Below are 20,960 nucleotides of genomic sequence, written 5' to 3'. Positions count from 1 at the left end.
CTTTGACGCTTTTCACCTCCCCGGAGAGGAGTGAGGATAGCCTTAAAAAGCCCGAATGCTCCTGGCAGTTGTTCCTTTGACATTTCTGGCTTAGCACTTCTCGCTCAGCACTCGGAGGGGATTCACGTGAGGCCTCTGCCCTGGGCCTCACATGCTTCTACATATCTGGGATCTAAAGCCCTCAGATAGGGTCTTATATTTAGACCCACCAGGAAGAGGGTAATAACATATCACCAGCTCCTCCAGAGCCAGCTCCCCGCCTCCACACTGACGTATGACACATGACTCAACCTCTCCACAGAGCTCCAGCTGAGAGGGAGCTACTGCTGGAGCTGAGGTGAAAACTCCGGGGCGGCCTCCAGTCATATCCACTCCCCGCACCCCACACCTTGGGCCCTTCGCCTGCTGGAGCACTGAGCGTCTGGGCTCTGCCTCAGTGCCTTAGAAGACAGAACCACTCTGCAAATGTAGGCAGGCCAGGGCCAGCCTCAGAACCAGAGACGGAATCTCTGTTTCTTTGAACCTGATACACAATGCCTGGGGTGAACCAGTGAACAGCAAAAGTGACGGAATCTCAGAGATGAATGTTTCTAGAGAAGGTAGGCAGGTCTTTCAGCCAATGATCTGAAGTTCTAAACCTCTCATTTAACTCTCCTGAGCTCCCAAAGCCTGCATTCCTCACAGTGATATGACTGGCAGACAGGGTCCCATGAATCTCCAGTCTTTAACAGAAAGCCAGGTAAAATAGATCCTAGCAGCCATGGCATCATCATTAGTTCACTCTTACTGAGAACTTGTCCCACCCTCATTGCTTGTGGAACATCAGCTCCATGGAATATGAGAACTGAAGGCGGTTCTTCCCTCTAAAAACAGTAAATGTTCCCTGTAAAATAGAAAGGAACTTAAAAGGCAAAGACTGCCTAAGCCAATTTCTTCTTTTTCACAGATGAGAACAGGCTAAGCAGAGGTGGGGGAGGGGCAACATATGCCACCATTGTTAAAAGCCCCTATTATGTCTGGCACAGCCCTGAACAGTTGCAGTACATTATTTCATTTTATCGTTTGAGGCAGGTTTTTTCTCCCCATTTTACCTCTTTTAACTTCTCCCCATTTTACTTCTTTTAACTTCTCCCCATTTTACTAGTCAGAAATACTAAGTAACTTGCCTGAGGTTACTGGTTATATAGGTAGCAGATATCTATGATTTGCTCCTAGATCTATCTGACTCTAAAATTTGTGCATTTTTACTCAAACTGAAGCCATATTGAAATAACTGACCCACAATCATTTTTTAGAAAATGAGTAAATCTCCTAAATTCAATTCTAAAGAACTTCATTTTTTCCATATCCTTCTCTTGGGCAATAATTACACTGGCTTTTAGCATCACACTGAAATATTACATTTTGCTTCATATATTAGGAAGGATAATTCTCATCTAAGTTAAGAATTGGGGGAAAAAAACATTCACGACTTATCTGGTACACCGGTTGTCACAATTAAATAATTTGCTGTGGTATAGTGGTTAAAAGTAAGGACTTTGGAGACAAATATCCGGGTTGAAATTCTGTTGGCATCCCCTAATAACTTGTCCAAGGACAAGAATAGTTACTTTCTATGACTCACCTACTTCATCTAAAACATTGGACTAGCAATAGCACCAGCTTTTTTGGTAGTGTTGCGAGATTTATACATGAGTTAATACACACAACTCACTTAGCACCTAACACATAGTAAGCACTCGCTAAATGCTAGCTCTTATTTGGGAACCAAACCCATTAGCTAGAGCTTAGGGAACAAAATGGCAATAATGACAATAATAATAATTCAACTCTATAGTGTCGTATGTCTTTCACAGCCCTTTGACACAAAATATCTCATTTGTCATCTCTAGCCCTGGCAATGCCAAAGGAAATAGCATTATCTTATCATTTACTAGGAATGGCATAATTAACAAAGGCAAGAGTGGCTGCAAAAAGCTTGCGATATTTCTGCATTGGTGTAAGCTAGTTGTTATGGCAACCGTCCCCTGTCAGCGACCCTTTGCCAGGCAGAGAGAGACCCATTTTTGGAGCCGTCACAGCACATCTGTTTCTCTGCTCAGCTGATTAGCTCTTGTTTGCAACAATGAGCAGATGGAAGTAAAGAGGGGAAAATTTTTCTAAAAAGAAGCAAATGTTTATTTTATCCACAAGTCTGTTTTCCAGTAAAGAAACAGACCTTTTGCTGTTTTAGGAAGATGCTGCCTATACTAGATCCTTAATGCATGGTGGAATTGCAAAGTGTAGTCAACCTATAAATTATAGGTGATAGGTCCTTCACGTGCATATTTTATTTTTATTTTTTATTATACTTTAAGTTCTAGAGTACATGTGCACAACGTGCAGGTTTGTTACATATGTATACATGTGCCATGTTGGTGTGCTGCACCCATCAACTCGTCAGCACCCATCAACTTGTCATTTACATCAGGTATAATTCCCAACGCCATCCCTCCCCTCCACGTGCATCTTTTAAAATGATGTGTCTCACATTCCAATTTCAGAGTACACTTCCGCTCTATCTCTGTACGTCTTTGTTATATAAACTGTTGTCTCAGTTAGCTGGTACACATTTTCCACACTGGATATCCCACATGAACACACTGTAACTGTGAAAGAATAAAGTGAAAGAGTACAAGTATCCTTTCCCTGCCTTGGTTTCTTCATCTGTAAAATGGGACTTGCATTCCCATGCTCTCTGAAAAGCCAAACAGCTTCAATATTTACTAGGTATGTGAATTTGGGTACGATTTCGCCTATAGCTCTTTAAGCCTCACTTTCTTAGTGATAAAATGGAGAAAATAATATCCACTATTGAGAGCTGTTGTGAAAATGAAATATTTTAAAAGCCTCTATCATAGTCTCTGGTATAGAGTCAGTCCTCAGTAAGTGAAAGTTTCCTTCCCACTACGCCTCTGCTTAGCAAGTGTAATGTTCAAAATATCTGACAAGCAGGAGGCATGTGGCACTGGCCATCCCTGCTTGTCAAACAGACCTTTCCCCCCATAGTTGCTGGATCATTAGGTCAGAAGTGTTCCAGGGTAAAAAACAGGGCACCTCTGGTGGCTGAGGAGCACTCAGGGGGCTCTGGATGGCTGCCATTTACTATCCAGAATGAACACAGTTTAATATTTTAACAACCAGCCTGGCCACACAGTGTACATCAGCTAAATATAAGCCATTATTTTAAAAGTCTACTGGTGTCCTCAATAAAAACGATAATGACAACATTGGTTCTTTCTCTTGGGTTTCAGTCATTTACAAGCACTGAATTTAATTCTTTGCTATATGTGATGGTGGAAAAAGTATTTTAGGTATCAACTACCCCAACCCCCCTGCCATTACCATTAATCAACATAAACTAGGCTTGTATCCCTTTTGTTATAGGGCAGGATATTACCTGGCATGTGTTTGATACAAAAACTGGTTGAGCAATATTGACAGTGGACATGGGTTATATTGGAATCCCTTAGTTGAATGAGTCACAAAATATGGATTCCAGTCACAATTACCCACCTACTACTCTGTGTCTGTGGACACTTGGCCTGACAGAGCCTTAGATTCTTCATCTGCAACATCAATGTAATCATGCCCAAATGGCACTCTCACAGGTAGATTATAGTGCTTTTAAAATACTATTTGTAAAAATTCTATGCAAATGTGGGATATTATTATTCATATTATTTACTATAAGAAATTGGATGTCAGGAGACAGTGGAGGAGAAAAGAGATAATAAACATGGCTAATAGGAAGACTGTGTTGTTTTTGTGGGTTTTTTTAAGTGTGTAAAATGCAGGCTAAAGTTATAGGCCAGGAGACCAGAGAAGCTTAATCAAGTAAAGAGAAGGTTCAAGGAAGTGACCATGAGCTGGCCAAACATCTCAGGAGATAATAATAATTTTTAAAATGCTTTGCTTGAAAGTAGGTAGGAGAGAACAAAAGTCTGGGGTTGTTGGGAGCCCACACAGGAAGGCAATTTGGTATGCTTTGTACATTCAGAAAGAACCATGTTTGCCTCCAACACCAAAGGCTGAGAGAGCACAGACAGTGTATGTGTGTGGTGTGTGTGGAGTAGGGGAGGTGGTTGTGTATGTGTGTGTAAACAGGCAAAGCTGATCCCTCTAACTATGCTAGCATCTATTAACCTGCAGCCCTGCAGGTTCTAAATAGTGAACTAATTACCTTGGACACTTGAATGATTTAATACAAAGAAAGGGGGCTAACTATTACGATTTGGGAACTTGTTATTGGTTGAACTGTGTCCTCCAAAAAAGAGATACATGCAAGTCCTAGCCCCCAGAATCTCAGAATGTGAACTTATTTGGAAATAGGGTCACTGCACTACAATTAGTTGAATTCAGATGAGGTCATACTGGAGTAGGGTGGGCCTCTAATCCGACGGGACTGGTGTTCTTATAAGAAGACAGGGTCATGTGAAGACAGAGACACACAGAGAAAACACCATGGCACTACAAAGGCAGAGACTGGAGTTACGCAGCTGCAAGCCAGGGAACGCCAAAGATCGCCAGCAAACCTCCAGTAGCTGGAAAGAGACAAAGCAAGATCCCGCCCCTGGAGGCTTCAGAGGAAGCCTGACTCTGCTGGCATCTTGATTTCAGATTTCTAGCTTCCAGAAGTGTGAGATAATATATTTCTGTTGTTTAAAGCTACCCAGTTTGTACTACTTGATTAGAGCAGACCGGGGAAATAAATATACGGCGGACAAGTCTTCAACCCCAAGAGACGAGGAAAACCCACTTTAACTTCTTGCTGTTTGGTTGCACCATGCGTGCCTTCACCTGTGGCTACTGGCATGTTGCAGCCACTATTACCCCTCAGATATTCACAGGCACTGTTGTTGTAACTGCCCTGAAGTCAGTCCCTGAACGATGAAGCCATGCAGTTTGCAGCACTCATAGCCAGGGAGATTGAAAAATCTGAAGTTTTCATGACTTTATTATGAGCTGCTAAATCAACAAACTCCAGAACAACCTACCTCTGATCTTATTACATAAGAAACTTAATTATCTAATGTTCAAGTCATTTTGCTCATGATAATCTGCTAAATAGTCTCGATGTGACACTTTTTCTTTCTAAGATAATCTTTCTTGTAGTCACAGTATGCTACTCACATACAGTGTGTTTAGTTTATAAAAAACATTTCTGATCTTAAGCCAGGCATGTTGATGCATGCCTGTAGTCCCAGCTACTTGGGAGGCTGAGGTGGAAGGAATGCTTGAGCTAAGGAGTTGGAGACCAGACTGGGCAACATAGTAAGACCCCATCTTAAAAAAAAATTGTAGTCATCTTGACTTTTACATTAACCCTTTTACTATGCTAAATAATTTATTTCCCTAGTAGTATTGTTTCAAAGTACTAATACACTAATGGCATCCCCAGAACTCTTCTACATTGCTGAGTTGAGACTACTCTGCCAGTATCTTTCAACTTTAGTAGTGTCCAAATGAGGTAGTAAGAGAACATGAGTAGAGAGTGTTGACAGTATGATAGTCATTTCATGCTGCAGCTTTGAGCTGCCCCAGTGAACTGTGTGTCTTGAGTGCTAATCAACATTTGATTGTACTGTGGTCACATTCCATTAGCTACCTGGTTTATAGAACAGCTATCTGAATTAAATACTACACTTACTCAAGCTTGTGGAATAAAAATGGAAATAAAAAAGGGAAAAAACAATTTTGTTCAATTCCTCAAAAATAGGATCAAAGATCTCTCAGCTGCATTTTAAAAATAAAGCACAAGTCATCTGCAATGCTCTTATTCCACTGGCATTGGTATTGCATGCATTGTTGTATTTAATCTAAAGACCACTTATTCATACAAGCAGAAGTGAGAACATACCAGGATCAATATACTACACAGGCCATCATATGAAGACAGTGTTAATTGGAACCATTACTGATTATACTTTCAAGGACTGCTTGAAAGCATTGCTCACATGAACAATATAAATGTTTGTTGAATTGAACTGAAAAATGGAAGGTTGTTCTTGTGGACATTCCTATGGAGGATTATGAAGCAAAAAGAGACTTTGTTGGAAAAACTACTTCTCCATTTAGAAAATAAAAATGTGAGAATGGTGAAGGCCTGATTCCCAAGAGCTGCAGCCTGGGTCCCAGAGCATACTGGACACAATCACGCATCCTGAGAGAATCCTGCACCTGAACAGTCAGACATTCACTCCTGCAATGTGCTGTCAAGGTGTCCATACCTTAAACTGCTTACTCTTCAATTGATTCACTGCAACAGGCAGGATGCAGTGCTGGCTTTTCCCAGCTAACAGGGGAACCACTTCCAGGCAATCTGAGCAAAAAGAAGCTCACCATAAACTGTTCCCTATAGAAACACTCCACATATTTTATTCAACCCAGTTAAAGTTGGAAAGTCACAAACACCTCTTTTTGCTGCTGTTGTTTTGTTTTGTTTTTGAGACAGGTCTCACTCTGTCACCCAGACTGGAGTGCAGTGGCGCAATCTCGGCTCACTGCAAGCTTCACCTTCCAGCTTCACGCCACTCTCCTGCCTCAGCCTCCTGAGTAGCTGGGACTACAGGTGCGCGCCACCATGCCCAGCTAATTTTTTGTATTTTTAGTAGAGACGGGGTTTCACCGTGTTAGCCAGGATGGTCTCAATCTCCTGACCTCATGGTCCGCCTGCCTCGGCCTCCCAAAGTGCTGGGATTATAGGCGTGAGCCACCACGCCCAGCCACAAACACCTCTTAATAAACGTACAAAGCCAAGAAAATGCTTCTCTTAATTATATTTTGTGATTTTGAAAATACCAATTTGCTCTAGGTTAGAACAGGAATACCATCTTCCATGTTATGCCACCCCAAATATTAGCTGAGTGACCTTAGTTATGCTTTCCTTTCAGAACAGTTCTAAATCTACAGAGAAATTTGCTAATATCAATAGTTGTGAAGCCATCCTCAAACTGTTCTCCAAGTGTATCTTATCCCTTTGGCTTTCTTACCAATGCATTCATTCATTCAACAGAATTTTTTTTTTTTTTTTTTTTTTTTTTTTTTGAGAGACAGAGTCCAACTCTGTCACTCAGGCTGGAGTGCAGTGGTGCCATCTCGACTCACTGCAACCTCTGCCTCCCGGGTTCAAACAATTCTCCTGCCTCAGCCTCCAGAGTAGCTGGAATTACAGCCGTGTGCCACCACACCCAGCTAATTTTTGTATTTTTAGTAGAGACAGGATTTTGCCATGTTGACCAGGCTGGTCTCAAACTCCTGATCTCAAATGATCTGCCTGCCTCGGCCTCCCAAAGTGCTGAGATTACAGGCATGAGACACCACTCCTGACCCAACAGATTTTATTTTTTATTTTTTATTTTTGAGCATGTACTCTGTATCAAGCACTTTATTAAGAGCTTAGGCATCCCAAGTCCCTGCCAGAGCTGAGTCCAGTTGGGAGATCTGCCTGCCAACAACTACAGTGCAGTAGTGATATTGTATTAATGGAGGGTGGAAGGACGTGGTGGAAACTTAGGGAAAGGAGCCTCCATGTGGGCAAGGGATTAGGGAACGTTTCCCAGCGGAGCTAGCATTTGAGACTTGTCAATTAAGGAGGAATTTTCCAGAGGCCTGGGGGCCATTCCAGATGATATAATAGTACACCAAGGGTTTAAAGGAAAGACACATCAGTAGGGATTTGGAGAGTCACCTGTTGTTCACTACTGTTGGGGCATTAAGAACCAGTAAATTGGGAGAAGTAATCTGAAATAAGGCTGGATAGATAGGCATTGGAATATTAAGAGCTTTATTCACAATTCAAAGAAGTTTTGACTTTATCCTGCAGTGTTTCTCAAAGTGGAGTTCACAAAGTCCCTAGATAATTTTTTATGTTTTTGGTTTTGTTTCAGTGATAATTGTGTTAATAATAATAATGGGAGAAGGAGGAGTAAAAACATATTCTAGATCATCTGGATGACCATTTGTCACACAGTGTTCATATTATGTTTACTATTAAGTTGGCATCAAGCCAACAGAGATGTAACAGTTGGAGATCAAAGGAGGTGCTGTTTGAACAAAGAGATTATGCTAGCTGAAATAGAATAAAGTAGTAGGAGAACTGAGTCGCCACATGGTACGTGGTGGTAGGTGTGCCAGACTCAAAATAACCCATATGATTGTGTCCTGAAACATAAGCACACTGCAAAGGACAATGGAGATTCACAAAACAGTATCATTTGTCTCATAAAATTAAAGCTGCTTACTTGAATGTTACTGACTTTGTATAATAGTTTTTTCATAATACATTTTTTTCTTTTGGTTTTATATTTCTATAAATAAAAATGACAAGGAGTTTATATCTAGTTTTATGTTTTGTAAAACCTATTTAAGAAATATTTAAGATTTAGATAAACACTGGAATTTGCAGCATTTTTCTTTTTGTTTAAAATGGGCCTATCCATTACTCAGGTATGAAAGAAAGAGCCATAGATGATGGGAGGCAGGAGGGTCATTGAAGAAATTTAAGCAGAGATTAGTATGAACCACTTACTTTGTTAGGAGACCACTTTGGCAGTCACAGAGAGGAAATACCATCATGCAGAGATGGAAAGACATCTAGGGAGGTGACCATCTGAGTCCTTTTATTAAAAGAACCCATTTGTTTAATCCAGAAAGCTGCTCTCAGGCAAAGGTCAGCATACTGTGGAATTAAATGACCTGACAAACTAAACTGCACTAGTGTTACAGAGCATGCCTCATCTAGCTGGAAGGTTCCCCAAACTTCTACATGCGTCATTTTCCAGGCAGTTCTATGATGATGCCAAACCGAACTTAGGAATAAATCCCAAGTTTTACTACAGAGAGCCAACAAAGTACACAAGATGAGTTGCTATGTATCTGGTAACAAAAAACAACCAGGGCCACCACATATAGTTCTGTAGGCCAGCTGCTGCTGAAATCTGGCTCTTCACAAAGCCATATACCTCTGACGCTGCATCTATCCAGGGAAGTTGACTTTTTCTAATTTATACAAGGGCTGGATGAATTTGCCAAGCCACAGCCCTTGGAGAGGGCTGCATCTTCTGGAGGGACACCTTCTAATTGCATGAAGGTACCCTATGGGATAGCTGTGACTTAATCTTGCTTTTCTGAGATTACATCTCACCAGCATCACTGACCAAACTAACACTCTTACAGTTCAATGAGGATAATGGACTTTCTTCTTCCTAAAGTTCTGGAGAGCATATGACTTACCCATAAAAAGGCATAGTACCAAGGCATTCAACACATGCAAAGAAAGAACTAGATATTTCCAGCTTACCTCAGGGGCCATCCAGAATGGGGTGCCAACAGATGTGTTTCTCCGCAGACGCGTACTGGTGAGTTGAGCTGAAACACCTATAAGGAAAGGGTATCAGAATTCAAAAGTGAGCAAAGTATGATGCTAGACCAGGGATTGGCAGACTTTTCCCATAAAGGCCAAATAAATACTTTAGGCTTTGTGGGCCATATGGTCTCTGTCACAACTACTCAACTCTTGCTCCCATAGTACAAAAGCAGCCATAGTAGACACATAAATGAATAAATGTGGCTGCATTCTCATAAAACTTTATTTATAGATGTTGAAATTTGAATTTCATATAATTTTCACGTCACAAAATATTTTGGGTTTTTTTTTTTCCCTATCATTTAAAAATGTAAAAACCATTCCTAGCTCATAGGCCATATGAAAATAGGAGGTAGGTCATATTTGGCATACTAACTGTAGCCGGCAAACTACAACTCTGGAGCATTTATCACTCTATTTAAATCATTAGGATTTTTTTTTTCCTAATGGACATCCCTGTCTATATCGCTGCAAAAATCAAAAGAAAAATATCAACAACTAGGATCAATCCAAAATATTGTCCTATTATACTTCCAAATTATTTCACATGACTTCTTTCTTAATAAGGGGCTTCATTTTATGGAGAAAGAAGATCGGCGTGCGCTATCACTAACAGAGCATCAGTACAGACATAAAAAGACTTCAGTGCCTTATCTTGCCTAGAAGCCTGGAAACCTGGTGAGAAAGCTCTGTTTGTCAAATGGAAAAAGAATAAGACTAATAACATTATCTGGGGCTCAATGTTGAGGACCTGAATTCTAATGTAACTCCTATGTCCTTTAACCAGCTCTCTTCTTCATATCATGAGGGCGTAAAGGTCCACGGGATTAAGAATCAATGTTGTCCATCCCAATTATGCTTTTTACTAATTATGTGATTGCTTCACCTCGGAGCCTCAGTTTTTTCATCTTCAAACTAGGGATAATCACAACAGTCACACCTAACACAGAGGGTTCTTCTTAAGACCAACTAGGAGAACAAATGTGAAAATGATCTATAAATTGCAAAGCATTTTACACATGTAAGGTATTCTTTTATACCACACAGAAGTCTCATATAGCCCTTAAGAGAATGACCAGAGTTGCCACTAAAGTCACTGATGACAAAAACTTAGAAACTGAACACTGTGTGTTCTTAGCAAAGGACACACCTTTGAAACATCAGCATAGATTTGCCAAGGGTTCGTGGGTTGTTTTGTTGGGGGATGACTGTTGTGTTAACTGTGGACATTCTCTTTATCAGAGAGCCAAGAAGCTCTTTAAACTCTATTAGACCCAGATACTTTCCCATTTTACCAACTTCTCCACCACAATTTTGGTAAAAACAACTATACCTTTCTAGTTTTAATTTCTAGAAATTTATTTTGCAGCCACTGAAAGTTCGGAACCTTCTAATGGAAAGATTAGGAACACTTATGCTATGTCAAATCACAAAGCTGCTGAGTGAATAAATCAGTATCAATTCCCATCCCATCCTCATCCTTCCAGTCTGTTTGCCCTCACAATATATTTACAGTCCCCAGAATCACGTGGAAAAAAACATCTCAAATGTTAAACATACAGCATATTATTGGAGTTACATCATTCCTTATAAAGAGGAGCATAAGACTTACACAAAATGCTCCCTCTGCTATTTTTCTTTGCTTGTGTTTCAGTAAAAATACACCAGTACATCTAAAGCAACTTCATTTATTTTTAAGTAATTTCATCTGAGCAAATGATGAACTGATACATGTTTACACTGAACTCTTTCTTAGCAATATTATCACAAATATCTTTCAAAAATAATCAGTCTTGTTTACTATGACATTGACAACATGTTTAAAGTTTCTCTAAATGTTTTCTCATTATTTGTAACAATGGCTCTGAAGTACTATTGTTGAATTCATTTAGAAGACTAAACCTTCAATAAACTTTAAAAAAAAAACAAAACAAATGGTTTGTTGTTTTGTAAATATCAACATATGATATTACAAGGAGATATTTAATAGTTCTCTGGACTTAGGTGATATTGCCCTGTATTTCCTCTCACATTTCCATCTCCCGTTAATGTTTCCAGTTCAACCAGCCTCACATGTAGCAGCAATAAACACAATTTAAAAGGATGTTAGCTCCCAGGCCCAGAGGACTATTTTACCTTCTGCTCACTGGGAATAAGTATGCCTAAGGCTAGTGAAAGTCATTTGAAAGATCAAACTGCTTTCTCCTTTCATATGCAAAAGAAGAAATGACAAAATGTAAATTATAGACAATTGCCCTGAGATGTGAAATTCTTAGCAGAAAACCAAAAAGTTTTTGCATCAAGTTCTTCTTCTGAAACACTTTTATTTTCAATCTTTAATAAAATTGCTTCTAAAGCTGAAAATAGATTAGTAAACAGCATCTCCTAGGGTGATCCATCTGGAGCCCCCACCCCCTCAGCTTGTGTTTGACTGGAAAAGTCCCTCAGCCTATGGTGTAGCAGAGAAGCCCCAGTCTTCTGAGATTGCAATAAATTGTCCCCTTTGGCTAAACTGCACACATCAAGAAAACAAACGACAAGCAGTCATTACCAAAGTCAACGAGCTTAACTCCTCCTTCTGTTGTCAGAAGAATGTTATTCCCCTTCACATCACGGTGGATGATTCGGTTGCTGTGCAAATGCTGAAGGCCCTGCATGGCATCCCACCACCACCAAACAACAGGAAAGAGAAAGTGGAAATTTACATGCTTATTTTAAAGCAATTACCCTAGTATTGAAAAGTCTCATGAAAGTCTACATTTGGCTACACCTTCCTGCTGTTAATAATTCTTGCATATCATAGGGCAGTTTCCCCATTGTTAATATGCAATAAGGACCCAAGCAATGAACAAACCATCCCATTTGCTGTCATACCCCATTTGATAGATGTTCTTACCAAGAGGGCCCCATACAAAATGTATGAGATCATTGCTTCATCCAACTGCTGGCCACATCTGAGTAGACCTTTGACAAGCTCAGTGACTGAGCCCCCATTACACAGCTGCGAGAAGAGATGCCAGACACAGGCAGAGCAGGAGATCACATATAAGAAAGAAAAGAAAAAGAAATTAAGAAGAAAAGCCAACTGATACTGATTCAATGTAGTAAATTTGCAGATTACAAAACTCCAGCTTGGAATACTCAGACTTCACATTTCCATTACCCAGTCTAATCTAATTCTTTGTGTATGTATTTTTTATTTGAAGTGATGTTTTGTGAGTGAAAGTGCATGTCCAAAATGCTAACTTTTTAATTGCCAAATATAAAATAAAAATAAAATGTAAAGCACATTTAGAAATTTTTTAGAAAGAAAATTTTTTGGAAAGAAAAAGCATATAAGTAATCATGGCAACTTATTGGATATTTTTCACTTTATGTGAATATTGTCTATTTTTTAACAAGCATTTTGAGGATAAAACCAGGAGGCAAGATGGATGCCCTTGATACCTGACAGAGAATACATTTCAGTGATTTCTCCAGTGCTAGCAGGTATCAGAAACCCAACCAGCAGCTCTTCCTAGAATTGCCATTGCAGATAGGTTTTATGTAGTGAAGTTGCATCATAAGTGCGTTTATTAACCTTTTAGTGTTCAATTTTAGGCTCTCAGCAACTTTATGCTCTTCTCTCTTTTTTGTCTGTAGTTAAAAACACTGTAATTTTATTTTGCATATTTGTTCTTTGTCATATATTGTATCTTACTGAAGTTTGAGTACATACATAAAGCAGTTATATTGTACTTTTTCATCAACTTAAGGATTTCCAAAGATAACTCTTACTAACTGCAGAAGTCAATGTGCAGGTTTGGGTTTGCTACAAGCCATCCTAAATCAAGGGTTCTTAACTGTTTTAAGCAGAGCACGGAAATACCCTGAAACTGTAGGCAACATGCTGTATATGCATCTTGCAGTTTACTGGGGAGAAAATGCAGAGCTTTCACCAGATTCTGAAAGCTACTGAGATAGCCAAATGCCTAGGCAGAGAAAAACGGGTCCCCAGAGAATCTCTGACCCGCCTCACAAGTGTTTACATCTGATGCTTTGTGCAGATGAGGGAATGTGCCCTGGCCTTATCTGGGTATCCCCACAGCAGACTGGAGCCGGACATGAACACTGGGGGCAAATGGGTGCAGCCAGGGGGAACTCACGCCTTATGCAGGGGAGGAGCCTGCTCTCTTTAGCTCACTTGGTGACCTGGGAATCAATCGGTGAGGTAGAGGGCTTGTTAGCAGGACTTCATCTCACTTTGTTGAGTTCTTTTTTTCCTTTTCTCCCAATAAATTCCGCTCCTCACCCTTTTATGTGTCTACCAGCCTAATCTTTCCTGGTCATGTGACAAGAACCCCGTTTTGGTAGAACTAAGGAGAAAGTTCTGCAACATTTTTGGCATCCAGACATGGGGCTTGAGGAAAGGTGAGTAACATGCAAACCAAAAAGTCTTTTTCTTTTGACTTCTAAGCCTTTTTGTCCTCAGACTTCTTCTGAGGGTAGAGAAATTATGCCCCCCGCCTTGCCCACCATGTCATTCCTGGGGGTCAGGAATGTTGGCTGGAGGGACAAACTGGTGACTCACCAGCTGCCCTCTTAAGTTTCTCTCCCTGTTGGAGAAACCCATTGGCATAAAAGTAAGAGATTCTTCCCCCAGAGTTTTTTTTGTTTGTTTTTGTTTTTGTTTTTTTTGAGAGGAAGTTTCACTGTTTTTGCCCAGGCTGGAGTGCAGTGGTGTAATCTCGGCTCACCACAACCTCCACCTCCTGGGTTCAAGCGATTCTCCTGCCTCAGCCTCCCGAGTAGCTGGGATTACAGGTATGCACCACCACACCCAGCTAATTTTGTATTTTTAGTAGAGACAGCGTTTCTCCATGTTGGTCAGGCTGGTCTTGAACTCCCAACCTCAGGTGATCTGCCCACCTCGGCCTCCCAAAATGCTGGAATTACAGGTTTGAGCTGCAGAACCCAGCCGGCTTTTTTTTTTTTTTTTTTTTTTTAAACATTTTACCAGGCCAGGACCCCAAATATCAGGGTTTATATTTTCTGTAAAGTTTTAATTATGAAAAAGGATTTGTGAGGTTGGTCTTAAGCTGTAGTCAATCTGATGTGCTTTGCATGACTTCCTGTATGGTCAACAGCAAACTTTGCTGCAGGCCTCCATCTTGTTTTATGTGCTTGGGATTGTGACCTGTAACCATGTGGCAATGTTTTTGTTCTTTCATTTCGCAAGGATGCCTAGGTTCAATCCTAGCTTAGGAAATGAGTACTTTCCAGTTAATATCTGTGTGACTTCTGCCATTTGCTGATTCTCTTCCCCACCATGAACAACATCTAGGCTTTTTCTTAAATTGTCCTTTCTCTGGGTTACCTTTAAAGGTTCTAAATTTTGTAAGAATTGCTTACCCTTATCTCCTTAGAAAATACCACATACACTCACAGTGAAATCATAACCTTAAGTGAGGCTTGTTGGTTTCACCTGTGAGGTTACCTTTAGTAAAGTTTGAAAGTCAGAAATACTAGATGGTTGGCATGGCTAAAATCAGTTAATAAGGGAGTAAAAAGGATTTTCTTAGAGAGTGCTCAGCTTAATTAAAAGTGGATGTCCAAGTTATGGTATATTTAAAAGGCCTTTATGCTTTTTCCTCTTTTAGGATCTTGCTTTGCTGGAAAAAGACTTTTTCCTCAGTTGACTAAATTATTTTTCTCCATTTTGCCTTACCACTCTCAATGCATGCATGGCAGGCCCTAAGATAACTCCTGGGACCATGGGACTCCTTGGGAAAAACAGACGAGGCACTACTCCATTTTGGGAAGAAATCTGTTTTTCTCATGGAACCCCAGGAATTAAAAATAGATAGATCCCTCTCAGACTCTGTTTTTGCCCCTAGTCATGCCTGTTTACTAGGCCTTAAAAGCTGCATGTTTTCCTAGCCCTGTCTCTTAAAGGGCTCTACCCGGAGGCAATAATCCAAATAGGAGATGGGCAAATGAAAATCTTATGGCTTCTGGGTTTTCTTTTGCCTGTCTGTGTAGTTACATATGTGTTGTGTGTGTGATGTCTATAAAAAAAGAGCTCTAATTTAATTGGTCTAATGGAAGACAACTGCTTGGATCAAATATTTTTTTAAAGGGAAGATAAAAGCTGTAGTATGTTTTAGTTCATGTGACTTTAATCTTTGAGAAATAAAAACAGCCTTAAAGATTATTGGTAAAATGCAGATATTTCAAATATACAGAGGTGAACTAAATTATGCAGTCAGATACTAGGTTTGCTAAGTGTTTTAAGGTTATAAACTGCCTTTTTGGTTTTTAAGAACTTTTCAACTTGTCAGCTTGACAATTGGTAAGGCCTGGGGACATATGGAATTAACCACACCCTTAATTATGTTGGAAGGAGTCAAACCCTGGCTGAACCTAGCACATAATTAAAACAACTTACCAGGTTTTGTATTAAACTTAAAATTGCTGGGGGTTACCATTATAACATGTAATTGAAACTACTGGAAATAGATTTACATGCAAGGTATGTAGGAACAGTAAGATGTGTTTTTTAGTAAAAGATTACAAGATATGGAAATGTAAGTACCTGCCTAGGGTTAAAGGATTGTTTTGAATTAGATAAAATAAAGCTGATGGTTTAAACAAATGATGGAAGGACTATAAAAATTAGTACTGCAAAAATTCAGTGTTTGAACAGATTGACTAAATTCAAAGGGGTATTATATGATTTTTCTGTAAATTGAGCATTGAAATAAAAGCACAACAAGGTACTCTTAAGGCACTAATCTGCTCTTTAGCAAAATTAGTAAAGGGTTATAAAAGGTTTTTGCTTTTTTAAATTTCTGAGTCATCGTTTGGCAAAATAAATAACTTATGGTAATCTGTAATTCTATTTCAGTGTTTTAAACCACTAACATATTTAACAGGCTTCCCAAAATCAAACTTCAGTTTCAAAATTGTCTTTCCTGACGCCTGGGTTTTGGATGCTCCAGAGGGCCCTGGAGTATACAAAAGAGAGGTAAAAGGGATCATTTAAGTTGTTTAGTTACATGGAATTGCCAAAGTGGTGTTCAATCATATTTAGGTTATATTTTGATGAAAATGTTAATGTCTGTTCCAAAATTGTATGGGATTTCTAAAATTCTAATGTCTAATGTATGTGCTATCAATCATAATTAAGGTTGTTATGTTATTGTAAACCACAGAGATAACCAAACTTCTTTGTCAATTGTGTTTCTAACTGTAACTACCCTGGGCAATTTTGTTATTCCCGACAATTGTTGTCTTGTTTTGGTTCTTTTCAAAAGACAGTTTATAATAAACTGGACTCTGACAGGTGCCACAGGACTCTGACAGGTGCTCTCAAATACAGGTTTCTGATAACTTTGGAGACTGTGACATTGGAAAAAAGGGAAAACATATAGGACTCATGAAGAGCTGAAATGTTCATGAATATCAAACCAAGTTAACTAAATGGACTGAACTCATAGAAAACTGAAGCTATCTTTTCAACTTTTGCTTGGAATGTTGCTGATGCTTGTTTTCTTTTTCAGAGTCAAGGAAACTTATTTTGAACTATTTATGGCCTTTAATGATTAAGGTACACTCCTGTGAACAAAATTTGGAGCATATATTTCTCTCTCTCTCTCTCTCTCTCTCTCTCTCTCTCTCTCTCTCTGCCTGGCTTCCCCAGAATTTGGAAACTAGTTGTGAGTATTCTTAACTTATGGCAATGTAGTTGTTTGCATCAGTGCAATAAGAATCCATTTTCTTTTGCAGTAGGATGCAGTTGGAGAAACTTTTTCCAAGGCTTTGACTGGAAGGGTATGCTTCCCTTTAAGGAGTCAAGCTCGACTTGCAGAGCTGATAAAAGCCCCTTGGGAAAACTGGCCTCACACCCTTATCTATGTAGTACCTGTATAGGCTTCCTGACCTGTGGTAAGTAAAGACTGTCACTTTATGACAGGACCAGGAGCTCTAAGTTTATCTTGGGACCTTAAGAGGAGAGGATCACCCAACTCACAGGTATTTGAGGATACTAACCCATGGCTGTGCTCAGCTGTAAAAGGTCTTACCTGAAATTCCTTGTGGAACAGAGTTCCATCAAAGTCAATCTAAAAGGCCTATATAGAAACAATTATTCTTGCTGTACTTTATGCAAATAATCAGGTCAAGTATAAGACTAAAGTCTATTTTGCGAACAACTCAGTCCTATCATGATTTTTTTTTAAACAAAAAATGAGGACTGGAGAGACAGAAATTATGTTTCAAAACTTATCATACATTTGTCATTAAATTATAGACTCATTAGTTGTTTTTAAGTTTTTGCCTACATTTTAGACTAACCCTGCTTGTTCTTGTGAACCAACCAGGAATCTCCAGCTACAGCTTAGAAAGAATAAAAGGGATGGGTGATGTAAAAACCTGGATCAAAATTCTAGTTCTGAGCAATTATCCTGCAAATCCTGCCAGGTGATGGGTATAAATAGGGTGCCCATCACCCAGAGGTTTCCTTCTTGGGAAAGTAAGACCAAGGGAGCTAACCAAAGCCAAGCCCCATGCACCCAGATCTTTACAAGCATAACTATAGCCACCAGTTATCTGGGCATGTCACAAGACATCCTTTTCTCTCCCTTGTTGGAGGACTCAGTTCCACAGCTTCACCTTAGCATTTGGCTTATGATATGGAGTCCATGCAACACCCCCTCTCAGAGGCACATTTTTGTCCCAGACTCAATTCCAAGCTTCAAGTCAAAGCCCTAGGAAAGAAAACTGGATCTGAGGGATCCAGAGGTAGATGATAATGGAAGTTAAAAGGCATAGCACAGGTGAACATGACTGATTCCTGCCAATTAAGCCAAGCTTCCCATTTCACGGATAAAGGTCATGCTACTATCCATGGCAGAAATGAGGTCTAGGAAATTCAAAGGCTACTGACAGGAGGGGAGATAGGGCATACGTAGTTAAGAATGGATACTCCCAGCGCCTAGACCCCCTTTTAACAAGGGGGAAGGCTGCTTTGACACCATGAGCAGTATTCTGTCATGGTCGCTGGAACTTGGGGATACAAGGGTGGAGGAAAGAAAGAGGAATGGCTCACTTTCTGTCCCTCACATACCCCAGGTATTTGCTAGGAAGAGAAGGGAACCAGGGATGCCTTGCTCTCCTCTTTCTAGATGAGTAGCCATTCATCTTCAGTCTGTACCCCTTTTGAATGCATCCTGAACCCCTGGGACTCCTTTGAGAAAAAAAAAAATTTTTTTCTCTTCCTCTCTTCACTGATAGGTAATTGTCTCTCTGTACTATGGGACACTTCCCTCAGATGCATCCTTCAAACTAGGAAGAGTTAATTTCCCAAACCTTAGACTGGTTGGCTTAGGATTGGGCTCAGGAGAAGGGAACCCAAAAGCCTGACATGCTGGCAGAAGGGTAAAAGGTTTTTTTTTTTTTTTTTTTTTTTTTTTTTACCAGTTGGGCTTTTGGCCTCCCTCTTCCTGTGCAAACATAAAAGGCCTCAAGACTTTTGAGCTAGCCTTAGCCCTCGCCCCCGTTTCGTTTTAATACATGTTTTCTAATAACCCAGTTTGTCTCTTCTCACCTTCACGCCATCAAACTCCAAATGGTCATGCAACCGGAGCCTCAGATGATGGCCCTTTTGGCTGGGAACCCTTAGATAGGCCTCTGGGGGAGATCTGACTGCTGTTTTCCCAAAAGAGCACCCCCTGCCAGCAGGAAGCAGTTAAGAGTGGTCTTCATCCTTACCCTTATCCTTATTCTAATGGCAGTTAGATGGACTTCTTTAGATGAGGGAATGAGACAGCCAAATGCCTAGGCAAATAAAAAGGGGTCCCTGGAGAATCTCTGACCTGCCCTACAAGTGTTTACATCTGTTACTTTTGTGCAGATGAGGGAACCTGCCCAGGGCTTGTCTGGGCATGCCCACAGCAAACCGGAGCACACAGGCACACTGGGGAAAATGGGTGGAGCTACAGCCATGGGGAATCCCTGCCTTATGCAGGGGAGCACTCTGCTCTCTTCGGCTCATGTGGTGACCTGGGAAGCCATCAGTGAGGTAGAGGGCCTGTTAGTGGGGCTCCATCTCACTTTTCTGAGTTTTTTCTTTTTTTTCCTTTTTGCCCAGTAAATTCTGCCCCTCACCCTTGTATGTGTCCACAAACCTGATCTTTTCTGGGCATGGGACAAGAACCCAGCTTTGGCTGAATTAAGGAGAAAGTTCTGCAACAGTATCCTTGACCTTATCAAGGTGTGTGTTATCAAGGTAAAATCCTTACTTTAAAGCCCTAGGTTTCCTCTTGGCACTTAGGCTGCAATTTGGGAAATTTGGGAAATAATTAACTAGTGAACAGCAGGTGATCCCCTGCATTGTGGCTGCTTAAGTCAGCTTACATTTTTTTTTTTTTTTTGAAACAGAATCCAGTTTTTTGTTTTGTTTTTTGAGACAGGGTCTGGTTCTTGTTGCCCAGGCAAGAGTGTAGTGGCGCAATCTCAGCTCACTGCAACCTCTGCCTCCCAGTCTCAAGCCAGTCTCCCACTTCAGCCTTCTGAGTAGCTGGGACTACAGGTGCATGCCACCACACCCAGCTAATTGTTTCATTCTTATAGAGATGAGATTTTGCATGTTGCCCAGGCTGGTCTCCAACTCCTGAGCTCAAGTGATCCACCCCCCTCAGCCTCCCAAAGTGCCAGTATTACAGGTGTGAACCACTGTGTCTGGCTTTTCTTAAGAAAGGAAAACTGAGGAAGCACAGATTAACAGCTTCCCTGAAAGAAGATAACTTTTATCAAGATAATAATACATTAGGATCTATTCAACTCTAATTATGGAGCTCTGCAACATTTTAATAAAGGGTGAACAGATGTTTTTACTTGACATGTATATCAGTCCCTGCTACATACTTGGCAGATACCTTGCAGACATATTAAAAATCAAGATAGCCTAGAACTGAACCTGCCCATGTTTTCACCATACAATAGTATGTGACTAAAAATTAATACAGAATTAAGGAATCTTTAAGACTAGCATAAAATTACTGTCTCAGGAATGACTTAGAATGACTTAGAAGGGACCCTAAAAGCAGTAAAATGCATTGAAGGCTATGATGATTCCTTGAGTTTGGGACTATATTAAGTGACCCTGAAATCCACTGTCTGCCAATTTCAAGTTTAACTTGCAACTCAACACCCATGGCTCTGATGGTGGCCCAAACGTTAAGTGCCAGCATAATGTCTTCCAAAGGATTCTATATTCTTTTGATTCTAACTATGGCTCACATGACTCTGAAAGGACAAATAACATTCAGTATTCACTTTAACACCCTTGAGCACTGAATGCATTTTCGGTGCCATAATTCATAGAACAGTCTTAAAACCTAGGCTGTTGAGAGAGACAAAATGTTTTCAGAATTCCCCAAAATATACTCTACATATCAAGAAACAAAAATTGGATAATTGACCACAGAGTCCACTGATGACCAGGGAAGAACCCAGGACTTGACATAAGGGAAGTTCTCACCTGACAAAAAAAAAAAAAAAGAGGAGTCCTTAT

General features: G+C 40.2%; 1 protein-coding gene across 3 annotated transcripts in view; it reads right to left on the bottom strand.

Moving 5' to 3' along the window:
* LOC105483262 (myosin IIIB) overlaps positions 1-20,960 on the bottom strand; it is a 520,975-nt gene that overhangs the window by 431,363 nt on the left and 68,652 nt on the right. For all 3 annotated transcript variants that reach the window (XM_071072912.1, XM_024793234.2, XM_071072911.1), the window contains exons 4-6: positions 12,303-12,407; positions 11,958-12,057; positions 9,341-9,417 (exon numbers count right to left, since the gene is read on the bottom strand). In XM_071072912.1, coding sequence (XP_070929013.1) covers positions 9,341-9,417; positions 11,958-12,057; positions 12,303-12,407 — 282 coding nt within the window. The remainder of the gene's footprint in view (positions 1-9,340; positions 9,418-11,957; positions 12,058-12,302; positions 12,408-20,960) is intronic.

This window comes from Macaca nemestrina, chromosome 11, assembly GCF_043159975.1.
Source record: "Macaca nemestrina isolate mMacNem1 chromosome 11, mMacNem.hap1, whole genome shotgun sequence".
NCBI classification, from domain to species: domain Eukaryota; kingdom Metazoa; phylum Chordata; class Mammalia; order Primates; family Cercopithecidae; genus Macaca; species Macaca nemestrina.
This window is presented reverse-complemented; position numbering and strand designations above follow the sequence as displayed.